The following is a 13685-nucleotide window of genomic DNA, read 5'->3' on the forward strand; positions in this document are numbered from 1 at the left end:
CATTACACCAGACTCCTACCGTTCCTAATGGGATGGACTGGGCCAAGCATTACACCAGACTAGACTCCTACCGTTCCTAATGGGATGGGCCAAGCATTACACCAGACTAGACTCCTACCGTTCCTAATGGGATGGGCCAAGCATTACACTAGACTCCTACCGTTCCTAATGGGATGGGCCAATAGACTCCTACCGTTCCTAATGGGATGGGCCAAGCATTACACCAGACTGGACTCCTACCGTTCCTAATGGGATGGGTCAAGCATTACACCAGGCTAGACTCCTACCGTTCCTAATGGGATGGGCCAATAGACTCCTACCGTTCCTAATGGGATGGGCCAAGCATTACACCAGACTAGACTCCTACCGTTCCTAATGGGATGGGCCAAGCATTACACCAGACTAGACTCCTACCGTTCCTAATGGGATGGACTGGGCCAAGCATTACACCAGACTGGACTCCTACCGTTCCTAATGGGATGGACTGGGCCAAGCATTACACCAGACTGGACTCCTACCGTTCCTAATGGGATGGACTGGGCCAAGCATTACACCAGACTGGACTCCTACCGTTCCTAATGGGATGGACTGGGCCAAGCATTACACCAGACTCCTACCGTTCCTAATGGGATGGGCCAAGCATTACACTAGACTCCTACCGTTCCTAATGGGATGGGCCAATAGACTCCTACCGTTCCTAATGGGATGGGCCAAGCATTACACCAGACTGGACTCCTACCGTTCCTAATGGGATGGGCCAAGCATTACACCAGACTCCTACCGTTCCTAATGGGATGGGCCAAGCATTACACCAGACTAGACTCCTACCGTTCCTAATGGGATGGGCCAAGCATTACACCAGACTAGACTCCTACCGTTCCTAATGGGATGGGTCAAGCATTACACCAGACTGAAAATAGTATAAACAGATTTGTTTTATTGTTAAAAGGTCATTCATTGAAACATACTGTACATTTGAAGTGCGTTACTCCCATATTAACATGTATTCTGTATGTTGGATAACTCTGAGCTGGTGTTTTTATGGTACCGAGACAGTACTGTGGTATATAGTATAACTGTATCAGTACTGTGGTATATAGTATAACTGTATCAGTACTGTGGTATATAGTATAACTGTATCAGTACTGTGGTATATAGTATAACTGTATCAGTACTGTGGTATATAGTATAACTGTATCAGTACTGTGGTATATAGTATAACTGTATCAGTACTGTGGTATATAGTATAACTGTATCAGTACTGTGGTATATAGTATAACTGTCTCAGTACCCAGATATATGGCGGTGGTATATTCCAGATTATATGGCGGTGGTATATGTGTACTCCACTTCAGGTCTTTGTCTATTCAGCAGCAGCAGGAGTCTCCTCTCCTCTCCTCTCCTCTCCTCTCCTCTCCTCTCCTCTCCTCTCCCAGTCTCAGCACAGGCTTCGTCTCTCGCTCAGTGTTCAGTCCTTCAGCGCCGTGTTTCCCCACTCCGTGTCTCTTGTCCACAGGTGTGTCCCCACAGGTGTGTGTGTGGTGTCCTGTGGGGGAAGAGGAGGGGTGAGGATGTCACAGAGCTTCTCCTCTTCACCTCCATGTTCCCTCTGTTACCTCCTAAACAGAACATAGACAGTGTCATGGGTCAGGCAGAGAGAACGTGGGTCAGGCAGAGAGAACGTGGGTCGGGCAGAGAGAACGTGGGTCGGGCAGAGAGAACGTGGGTCGGGCAGAGAGAACGTGGGTCGGGCAGAGAGAACTTGGGTCGGGCAGAGAGAACGTGGGTCGGGCAGAGAGAACGTGGGTCGTTCAGAGAGAACGTGGGTCGGGCAGAGAGAACGTGGGTCGGGCAGAGAGAACGTGGGTCGGGCAGAGAGAACATGGGTCAGGCAGGAGCATTTTAGCAGCGTTCTCTCTCTCTCTCTCTCTCTCTCTCTCTCTCTCTCTCTCTCTCTCTCTCTCATCAGTTAAGAACAAATTCTTATTTACAATGACGGCCTACCGGGGAACAGTGGGTTAACTGCCTTGTTCAGGGGCAGAACGACAGATTTTTACCAGCTGGGGGATTCGATCCAGCAACCTTTCGGTTACTGGCCCAACGATCTAACCACTAGGCTACCTGCTGGTTACTAGTCCAATGCTCTAACCACTAGGCTACCTGCTGGTTACCGGCCCAACGATCTAACCACTAGGCTACCTGCTGGTTACCGGCCCAACGATCTAACCACTAGGCTACCTGCTGGTTACCGGCCCAACGATCTAACCACTAGGCTACCTGCTGGTTACTGGCCCAACGCTCTAACCACTAGGCTACCTGCTGGTTACTGGCCCAACGCTCTAACCACTAGGCTACCTGCTGGTTACTGGCCCAACGATCTAACCACTAGGCTACCTGCTGGTTACCGGCCCAACGATCTAACCACTAGGCTACCTGCTGGTTACTGTCCCAACGCTCTAACCACTAGGCTACCTGCTGGTTACTGGCCCAACGCTCTAACCACTAGGCTACCTGCTGGTTACTGGCCCAACGATCTAACCACTAGGCTACCTGCTGGTTACCGGCCCAACGATCTAACCACTAGGCTACCTGCTAGTTACTGGCCCAACGCTCTAACCACTAGGCTACCTGCTGGTTACTGGCCCAACGATTTAACCACTAGGCTACCTGCTGGTTACCGGCCCAACGATCTAACCAGTAGGCTACCTGCTGGTTACTGGCCCAACGCTCTAACCACTAGGCTACCTGCTGGTTACTGGCCCAACGCTCTAACCACTAGGCTACCTGCTGGTTACTGGCCCAACGCTCTAACCACTAGGCTACCTGCTGGTTACTGGCCCAACGATCTAACCACTAGGCTACCTGCTAGTTACTGGCCCAACGCTCTAACCACTAGGCTACCTGCTGGTTACTGGCCCAACGCTCTAACCACTAGGCTACCTGCTGGTTACTGGCCCAACGCTCTAACCACTAGGCTACCTGCTGGTTACTGGCCCAATGCTCTAACCACTAGGCTACCTGCTGGTTACTAGCAGGTGTCTCACCCTTTGAACCCTGACATCCCTGGACATGCCTACCCCCCCTACACACACACACACATTCCCACAGGTGTGGCGTTGGTGATGAGTCTACCTGTGTCTTACCTCAGGGAAACGGTACTCTGGAGTGCAGGGGCATACAGCGGCGGTGGGGGCAGTGATGCCTGTGATACCTTCTCCGTATGTTCAAGATGTCTGGAGAGAGAGAGAGAGAGAGAGATTCAAGGACTAACGGTCAGAAATACCATGTGGTCGCTGCATATGGCCTACACTCTTAGTTACCTTCTGTAGTTGATTTGAGCATGTCAATCCTGTTTATAGCCGGGCTACTAAAACTAGTCTTAGTTTATCACTCTACCTGTCTGTTAGTTCTCCTGTTATAGCCGGGCTACTAAAACTGGTGTTAGTTTATCACTCTACCTGTCTGTTAGTTCTCCTGTTATAGCCAGGCTACTAAAACTGGTCTTAGTTTATCACTCTACCTGTCTGTTAGTTCTCCTGTTTATAGCCGGGCTACTAAAACTAGTCTTAGTTTATCACTCTACCTGTCTGTTAGTTCTCCTGTTATAGCCAGGCTACTAAAACTGGTCTTAGTTTATCACTCTACCTGTCTGTTAGTTCTCCTGTTTATAGCCGGGCTACTAAAACTAGTCTTAGTTTATCACTCTACCTGTCTGTTAGTTCTCCTGTTTCTCCTGTTATAGCCAGGCTACTAAAACTGGTCTTAGTTTATCACTCTACCTGTCTGTTAGTTCTCCTGTTATAGCCAGGCTACTAAAACTAGTCTTAGTTTATCACTCTACCTGTCTGTTAGTTCTCCTGTTATAGCCAGGCTACTAAAACTAGTCTTAGTTTATCACTCTACCTGTCTGTTAGTTCTCCTGTTTATAGCCGGGCTACTAAAACTAGTCTTAGTTTATCACTCTACCTGTCTGTTAGTTCTCCTGTTATAGCCAGGCTACTAAAACTAGTCTTAGTTTATCACTCTACCTGTCTGTTAGTTCTCCTGTTTATAGCCGGGCTACTAAAACTAGTCTTAGTTTATCACTCTACCTGTCTGTTAGTTCTCCTGTTTATAGCCAGGCTACTAAAACTAGTCTTAGTTTATCACTCTACCTGTCTGTTAGTTCTCCTGTTATAGCTGGGCTACTAAAACTAGTCTTAGTTTATCACTCTACCTGTCTGTTAGTTCTCCTGTTATAGCCAGGCTACTAAAACTAGTCTTAGTTTATCACTCTACCTGTCTGTTAGTTCTCCTGTTATAGCCAGGCTACTAAAACTAGTCTTAGTTTATCACTCTACCTGTCTGTTAGTTCTCCTGTTATAGCCAGGCTACTAAAACTGGTCTTAGTTTATCACTCTACCTGTCTGTTAGTTCTCCTGTTTATAGCCGGGCTACTAAAACTAGTCTTAGTTTATCACTCTACCTGTCTGTTAGTTCTCCTGTTATAGCCAGGCTACTAAAACTGGTCTTAGTTTATCACTCTACCTGTCTGTTAGTTCTCCTGTTATAGCCAGGCTACTAAAACTAGTCTTAGTTTATCACTCTACCTGTCTGTTAGTTCTCCTGTTTATAGCTGGGCTACTAAAACTAGTCTTAGTTTATCACTCTACCTGTCTGTTAGTTCTCCTGTTATAGCCAGGCTACTAAAACTAGTCTTAGTTTATCACTCTACCTGTCTGTTAGTTCTCCTGTTTATAGCCGGGCTACTAAAACTAGTCTTAGTTTATCACTCTACCTGTCTGTTAGTTCTCCTGTTTATAGCCAGGCTACTAAAACTAGTCTTAGTTTATCACTCTACCTGTCTGTTAGTTCTCCTGTTATAGCAGGGCTACTAAAACTAGTCTTAGTTTATCACTCTACCTGTCTGTTAGTTCTCCTGTTATAGCCGGGCTACTAAAACTAGTCTTAGTTTATCACTCTACCTGTCTGTTAGTTCTCCTGTTATAGCCAGGCTACTAAAACTAGTCTTAGTTTATCACTCTACCTGTCTGTTAGTTCTCCTGTTATAGCCGGGCTACTAAAACTAGTCTTAGTTTATCACTCTACCTGTCTGTTAGTTCTCCTGTTATAGCCGGGCTACTAAAACTGGTGTTAGTTTATCACTCTACCTGTCTGTTAGTTCTCCTGTTATAGCCAGGCTACTAAAACTGGTCTTAGTTTATCACTCTACCTGTCTGTTAGTTCTCCTGTTATAGCTGGGCTACTAAAACTAGTCTTAGTTTATCACTCTACCTGCCTGTTAGTTCTCCTGTTATAGCCGGGCTACTAAAACTAGTCTTAGTTTATCACTCTACCTGTCTGTTAGTTCTCCTGTTATAGCCAGGCTACTAAAACTAGTCTTAGTTTATCACTCTACCTGTCTGTTAGTACTCCTGTTTATAGCCAGGCTACTAAAACTAGTCTTAGTTTATCCTCTACCTGCCTGTTAGTTCTCCTGTTATAGCCAGGCTACTAAAACTAGTCTTAGTTTATCACTCTACCTGCCTGTTAGTTCTCCTGTTATAGCCAGGCTACTAAAACTAGTCTTAGTTTATCACTCTACCTGTCTGTTAGTTCTCCTGTTTATAGCTGGGCTACTAAAACTAGTCTTAGTTTATCACTCTACCTGTCTGTTAGTTCTCCTGTTATAGCCAGGCTACTAAAACTAGTCTTAGTTTATCACTCTACCTGTCTGTTAGTTCTCCTGTTTATAGCCGGGCTACTAAAACTAGTCTTAGTTTATCACTCTACCTGTCTGTTAGTTCTCCTGTTTATAGCCAGGCTACTAAAACTAGTCTTAGTTTATCACTCTACCTGTCTGTTAGTTCTCCTGTTATAGCCAGGCTACTAAAACTAGTCTTAGTTTATCACTCTACCTGTCTGTTAGTTCTCCTGTTATAGCCAGGCTACTAAAACTAGTCTTAGTTTATCACTCTACCTGTCTGTTAGTTCTCCTGTTATAGCCAGGCTACTAAAACTAGTCTTAGTTTATCACTCTACCTGTCTGTTAGTTCTCCTGTTTATAGCCGGGCTACTAAAACTAGTCTTAGTTTATCACTCTACCTGTCTGTTAGTTCTCCTGTTTATAGCCAGGCTACTAAAACTAGTCTTAGTTTATCACTCTACCTGTCTGTTAGTTCTCCTGTTATAGCCAGGCTACTAAAACTAGTCTTAGTTTATCACTCTACCTGTCTGTTAGTTCTCCTGTTATAGCCGGGCTACTAAAACTAGTCTTAGTTTATCACTCTACCTGTCTGTTTCAGTTTATCAGCCTGTTTTTAGTCTACCTGCCTGTTTTAGTCTACCTACCAGACTACCAGACCATAAACCTCTTCTCTCCTTTGAATCCTTCCTTCCACATCCTGGCTCACCTGCAGGGAATCTCTGTAGGGTAATTGTGACAGGTGGACCACCTGTATTCTCCTATTAGGATATAGCTACTATAGTGTAGGCTATAAGCTCATTGACCTTTTGAAGATAACCAGCGGTCTCCTTCTCTAATAAACCACCGTTTTAATGATGACTTTAAACCTCCCGCTGCCGTAAAGCGCCTTCCTACCGCCTTTTCCCGAGGACCGACCGGAAGGAAGAGATAAAAACTCACGGATGCCTTTATGACCGAGTCATAAAGGCATCTCTCTCTCTCTCTCTCTCTCTCCCCCCTCTCCTCTCTCTCTCTCCCCTCTCTCTCTCCGCTCTCTCTCTCCCTCTCTCTCTCTCTCTCTCTCTCTCTCTCTCTCCGCTCTCTCCTCTCTCTCTCTCTCTCTCCTCTCTCTCTCTCTCTCTCTCTCTCTCTCTCTCTCTCTCTCTCTCTCTCTCTCTCTCTCTCTCTCTCTCTCTCTCTCTCGCTTTCTCCCCAACACCCAGTCATAGAGGCCCTGTAAAGTACCGGGCCGCAGAGTGTTCTGGTGAATTAACGCGCTTCAGCCAAATTTCGACTCGTTTCCGCAGTGACTCCACGCACTAAATCACCCGAGGTCGTAAAACCCGTGGCCGTATAACGCACGCTGCAGATGCGTAAAAACCCGCGGCCGTATAGCGCACGCTGCAGCTGCGTAGAAACCCGTGGCCGTATAGCGCACGCTGCAGCTGCGTAGAAACCCGTGGCCGTATAGCGCACGCTGCAGATGCGTAAAAACCCGCGGCCGTATAGCGCACGCTGCAGATGCGTTTCCATCACTCGGTCCTCATTCTATAGTCCTTATGCTACAATTACTGTTGTGTTATGTGAACTCTGGATTGAAATACAGTCAGAAGACCGGATCATGTTGTATTGGCTAGTCGATGAGCAAACACTTTATCATCTGAGTAGAAGACTAAAGGCTTTTACAGAATTCACATGCATTTTATCACGGACTGTTTCAAGGTAGACCAGCTACAAAAGGATGTTTTCACCACTGAGCTTTATGCCGTGTGTCGTTATAAACAATAGGGAAATATTCAGTGGGCGGAAGGTGTTCTGCAGTAGCCTATAGACTAATATGGGGAATGAGGGGTCTTCCTCAAAGCAGTGAAATATCATACCAAGACCTATACATGGTCTAATAACACAATATACATATAGGTCTATAGTGTAATATAGGTCTATAGTGTAATATAGGTCTATAGTGTAATATAGGTCTATAGTGTAATATAGTGTAATATAGGTATATGGTGTAATATAGGACTATAGTGTAATATAGGTCTATAGTGTAATATAGGTCTATAGTGTAATATAGTGTAATATAGTGTAATATAGTGTAATATAGGTCTATGGTGTAATATAGGTCTATAGTGTAATATAGGTCTATGGTGTAATATAGGTCTATAGTGTAATATAGTGTAATATAGTGTAATATAGGTCTATAGTGTAATATAGTGTAATATAGGTCTATAGTGTAATATAGTGTAATATAGGTCTATAGTGTAATATAGTGTAATATAGTGTAATATAGGTCTATAGTGTAATATAGTGTAATATAGGTCTATAGTGTAATATAGTGTAATATAGTGTAATATAGTGTAATATAGGTCTATAGTGTAATATAGTGTAATATAGTGTAATATAGGTCTATAGTGTAATATAGTGTAATATAGTGTAATATAGGTCTATAGTGTAATATAGTGTAATATAGTGTAATATAGGTCTATAGTGTAATATAGGTCTATAGTGTAATATAGTGTAATATAGGTCTATAGTGTAATATAGTGTAATATAGTGTAATATAGGTCTATAGTGTAATATAGTGTAATATAGGTCTATAGTGTAATATAGTGTAATATAGTGTAATATAGTGTAATATAGGTCTATAGTGTAATATAGTGTAATATAGTGTAATATAAGTCTAGTGTAATATAGTGTAATATAGTGTAATATAGGTCTATAGTGTAATATAGTGTAATATAGTGTAATATAGGTCTATAGTGTAATATAGGTCTATAGTGTAATATAGTGTAATATAGGTCTATAGTGTAATATAGTGTAATATAGTGTAATATAGTGTAATATAGTGTAATATAGGTCTATAGTGTAATATAGTGTAATATAGTGTAATATAGGTCTATAGTGTAATATAGTGTAATATAGTGTAATATAGTGTAATATAGTGTAATATAGTGTAATATAGGTCTATAGTGTAATATAGTGTAATATAGGTCTATAGTGTAATATAGTGTAATATAGTGTAATATAGTGTAATATAGTGTAATATAGGGTAATATAGTGTAATATAGTGTAATATAGTGTAATATAGGTCTATAGTGTAATATAGTGTAATATAGTGTAATATAGTGTAATATAGGTCTATAGTGTAATATAGTGTAATATAGTGTAATATAGGTCTATAGTGTAATATAGTGTAATATAGTGTAATATAGGTCTATAGTGTAATATAGTGTAATATAGGTCTATGGTGTAATATAGTGTAATATAGTGTAATATAGGTCTATAGTGTAATATAGGTCTATAGTGTAATATAGTGTAATATAGTGTAATATAGTGTAATATAGGGTAATATAGGTCTATAGTGTAATATAGTGTAATATAGTGTAATATAGGTCTATAGTGTAATATAGTGTAATATAGGTCTATAGTGTAATATAGTGTAATATAGTGTAATATAGGGTAATATAGTGTAATATAGTGTAATATAGGGTAATATAGTGTAATATAGGTCTATAGTGTAATATAGGGTAATATAGTGTAATATAGGTCTATAGTGTAATATAGTGTAATATAGTGTAATATAGGTCTATAGTGTAATATAGGGTAATATAGTGTAATATAGGTCTATGGTGTAATATAGGTCTGTAGTGTAATATAGGTCTATAGTGTAATATAGTGTAATATAGTGTAATATAGTGTAATATAGTGTAATATAGTGTAATATAGGTCTATAGTGTAATATAGGTCTATAGGGTAATATAGGTCTATAGTGTAATATAGTGTAATATAGTGTAATATAGGTCTATAGTGTAATATAGTGTAATATAGTGTAATATAGGTCTATAGTGTAATATAGTGTAATATAGGTCTATAGTGTAATATAGTGTAATATAGTGTAATATAGGTCTATAGTGTAATATAGTGTAATATAGTGTAATATAGTGTAATATAGTGTAATATAGTGTAATATAGGTCTATAGTGTAATATAGGTCTATAGGGTAATATAGGTCTATAGTGTAATATAGTGTAATATAGTGTAATATAGGTCTATAGTGTAATATAGTGTAATATAGGTCTATAGTGTAATATAGTGTAATATAGTGTAATATAGGTCTATAGTGTAATATAGTGTAATATAGTGTAATATAGTGTAATATAGTGTAATATAGTGTAATATAGGTCTATAGTGTAATATAGTGTAATATAGTGTAATATAGTGTAATATAGGTCTATAGTGTAATATAGGTCTATAGTGTAATATAGGTCTATAGTGTAATATAGTGTAATATAGTGTAATATAGGTCTATAGTGTAATATAGTGTAATATAGTGTAATATAGGGTAATATAGGGTAATATAGTGTAATATAGGTCTATAGTGTAATATAGGTCTATAGTGTAATATAGGTCTATAGTGTAATATAGGTCTATAGTGTAATATAGTGTAATATAGTGTAATATAGGTCTATAGTGTAATATAGTGTAATATAGGTCTATAGTGTAATATAGGTCTATAGTGTAATATAGGTCTATAGTGTAATATAGTGTAATATAGGTATATGGTGTAATATAGGACTATAGTGTAATATAGGTCTATAGTGTAATATAGTTTAATATAGGTCTATAGTGTAATATAGGTCTATAGTGTAATATAGGTCTATAGTGTAATATAGTGTAATATAGTGTAATATAGGTCTATAGTGTAATATAGTGTAATATAGTGTAATATAGTGTAATATAGGTCTATAGTGTAATATAGTGTAATATAGGTCTATAGTGTAATATAGGTCTGTAGTGTAATATAGGTCTATAGTGTAATATAGGTCTATAGTGTAATATAGGTCTATAGTGTAATATAGGTCTATAGTGTAATATAGGTCTATAGTGTAATATAGTGTAATATAGTGTAATATAGTGTAATATAGGGTAATATAGTGTAATATAGGTCTATAGTGTAATATAGGTCTATAGTGTAATATAGGTCTATAGTGTAATATAGTGTAATATAGTGTAATATAGGTCTATAGTGTAATATAGTGTAATATAGGTCTATAGTGTAATATAGTGTAATATAGTGTAATATAGGTCTATAGTGTAATATAGTGTAATATAGTGTAATATAGGTCTATAGTGTAATATAGGTCTATAGTGTAATATAGTGTAATATAGGTCTATGGTGTAATATAGTGTAATATAGTGTAATATAGTGTAATATAGGTCTATAGTGTAATATAGTGTAATATAGTGTAATATAGGTCTATAGTGTAATATAGTGTAATATAGTGTAATATAGGTCTATAGTGTAATATAGTGTAATATAGGTCTGTAGTGTAATATAGGTCTATAGTGTAATATAGTGTAATATAGTGTAATATTGGTCTATAGTGTAATATAGTGTAATATAGTGTAATATAGGGTAATATAGTGTAATATAGTGTAATATAGTGTAATATAGGTCTATAGTGTAATATAGTGTAATATAGGTCTGTAGTGTAATATAGGTCTATAGTGTAATATAGTGTAATATAGTGTAATATTGGTCTATAGTGTAATATAGTGTAATATAGTGTAATATAGGTCTATAGTGTAATATAGTGTAATATAGGTCTATAGTGTAATATAGGGTAATATAGTGTAATATAGTTTAATATAGGGTAATATAGTGTAATATAGGTCTATAGTGTAATATAGTGTAATATAGGGTAATATAGTGTAATATAGTGTAATATAGTGTAATATAGTGTAATATAGGTCTATAGTGTAATATAGTGTAATATAGTGTAATATAGTGTAATATAGTGTAATATAGTGTAATATAGGTCTATAGTGTAATATAGTGTAATATAGGTCTACAGTGTAATATTGGTCTATAGTGTAATATAGTGTAATATAGTGTAATATAGTGTAATATAGTGTAATATAGGGTAATATAGTGTAATATAGGTCTATAGTGTAATATAGTGTAATATAGTGTAATATAGGTCTATAGTGTAATATAGTGTAATATAGTGTAATATAGTGTAATATAGGTCTATAGAGTAATATAGTGTAATATAGTGTAATATAGGTCTATAGTGTAATATAGTGTAATATAGTGTAATATAGTGTAATATAGGTCTATAGTGTAATATAGTGTAATATAGGTCTATAGTGTAATATAATGTAATATAGTGTAATACAGTGTAATATAGTGTAATATAGGTCTATAGTGTAATATAGTGTAATATAGTGTAATATAGGTCTATAGTGTAATATAGTGTAATATAGTGTAATATAGTGTAATATAGGTCTATAGTGTAATATAGTGTAATATAGGTCTATAGTGTAATATAGTGTAATATAGTGTAATATAGTGTAATATAGGGTAATATAGGGTAATGTGTAATATAGTGTAATATAGTGTAATATAGGGTAATATAGTGTAATATAGTGTAATATAGGTCTGTAGTGTAATATAGTGTAATATAGTGTAATATAGGGTAATATAGTGTAATATAGTGTAATATAGTGTAATATAGGTCTATAGTGTAATATAGTGTAATATAGTGTAATATAGTGTAATATAGTGTAATATAGGTCTGTAGTGTAATATAGTGTAATATAGTGTAATATAGTGTAATATATGTCTATAGTGTAATATAGTGTAATATAGTGTAATATAGTGTAATATAGTGTAATATAGGGTAATATAGTGTAATATAGTGTAATATAGTGTAATATAGGTCTGTAGTGTAATATAGTGTAATATAGTGTAATATAGTGTAATATAGGGTAATATAGGTCTATAGTGTAATATAGTGTAATATAGTGTAATATAGGTCTATAGTGTAATATAGTGTAATATAGTGTAATATAGTGTAATATAGGGTAATATAGTGTAATATAGTGTAATATAGTGTAATATAGGTCTATAGTGTAATATAGGGTAATATAGGTCTATAGTGTAATATAGTGTAATATAGTGTAATATAGGGTAATATAGTGTAATATAGTGTAATATAGTGTAATATAGTGTACTATAGTGTGATATAGTGTAATATAGTGTAATATAGTGTAATATAGTGTGATATAGTGTAATATAGTGTAATATAGGTCTATAGTGTAATATAGTGTAATATAGTGTAATATAGTGTAATATAGTGTAATATAGTGTAATATAGTGTAATATAGGGTAATATAGGGTAATGTGTAATATAGTGTAATATAGTGTAATATAGTGTAATATAGGTCTATAGTGTAATATAGTGTAATATAGTGTAATATAGGGTAATATAGTGTAATATAGTGTAATTGTTGTTCTTGTGCTCCTACCTGGTCTCACAGCAGATACTGATCCTAGAGTTACTAGCAGCAGCAGCAGGTACAGCAGGCTGAAGATCCTCATGGCTGGATAGGAAGGGTCCGGAGCTCCTCTCTCTACCCAGGAATCAGTCTCTCTCTCTGGGCAGGATGCTGTGGTGCTGTGGGTCCCTCTCTGGATCTCTTCTCAGTTAATGATCAGACTGCATCCAAGTCCTCCAGCTCTCTCTCTGTCTCTCTGTCTCTGTCTCTCTCTCTCTCTCTCTCTCTCTCTCTCTCTCTCTCTCTCTCTCTCTCTCTCTCTCTCTCTCTCTCTCCACACTCTCTCACTCTCTCACTCTCTCACTCACTCTCTCAGTCCCGGTCAGCAGGGTAATCAGAGAAACAGCAGTCTTCTCTTGTAGACACCAGTGCGCTGGTGGAATGTGTGTATCCGTCGTGGGTGTTTGTCCAGAGAGTGATTGTCTCGCTGAATGAGAGCAAAGTGGCAAAGATCCCTCTGCCTCTTATACTGCCGTCAGGCCTGCCGACACACACACACACACACACACACACACACACACCCTGCCCCTAACGCGCACACACACACCCCCGACACGCGCACACACACCCCTGCCCCCGACACACACACACACACACCCCCCTGCCCCCGACACACACACACACCCCTGCCCCCGACACACACACACACACACACCCCTGCCTTGCCCTCAACACACACA

General features: G+C 38.1%; 1 protein-coding gene across 1 annotated transcript; it reads right to left on the reverse strand.

The window, feature by feature from the left end:
- Nucleotides 1-917: 917 nt before the first annotated feature.
- apela (apelin receptor early endogenous ligand) lies at nt 918-13275 on the reverse strand. The gene is made up of 3 exons (XM_082973886.1): nt 12976-13275; nt 3144-3233; nt 918-1619 (listed from the first exon to the last, which is right to left on the reverse strand). The coding sequence occupies exons 1-2, from the start codon at nt 13046-13048 to the stop codon at nt 3145-3147; spliced, it is 162 nt and encodes a 53-aa protein (XP_082830012.1). The 5' UTR covers nt 13049-13275; the 3' UTR covers nt 918-1619; nt 3144.
- Between the last annotated feature and the right edge of the window lie 410 nt (nt 13276-13685).

This window comes from Salmo salar, chromosome 04, assembly GCF_965601325.2.
Source record: "Salmo salar chromosome 04, fSalSal1, whole genome shotgun sequence".
Lineage (NCBI taxonomy): Eukaryota > Metazoa > Chordata > Actinopteri > Salmoniformes > Salmonidae > Salmo > Salmo salar.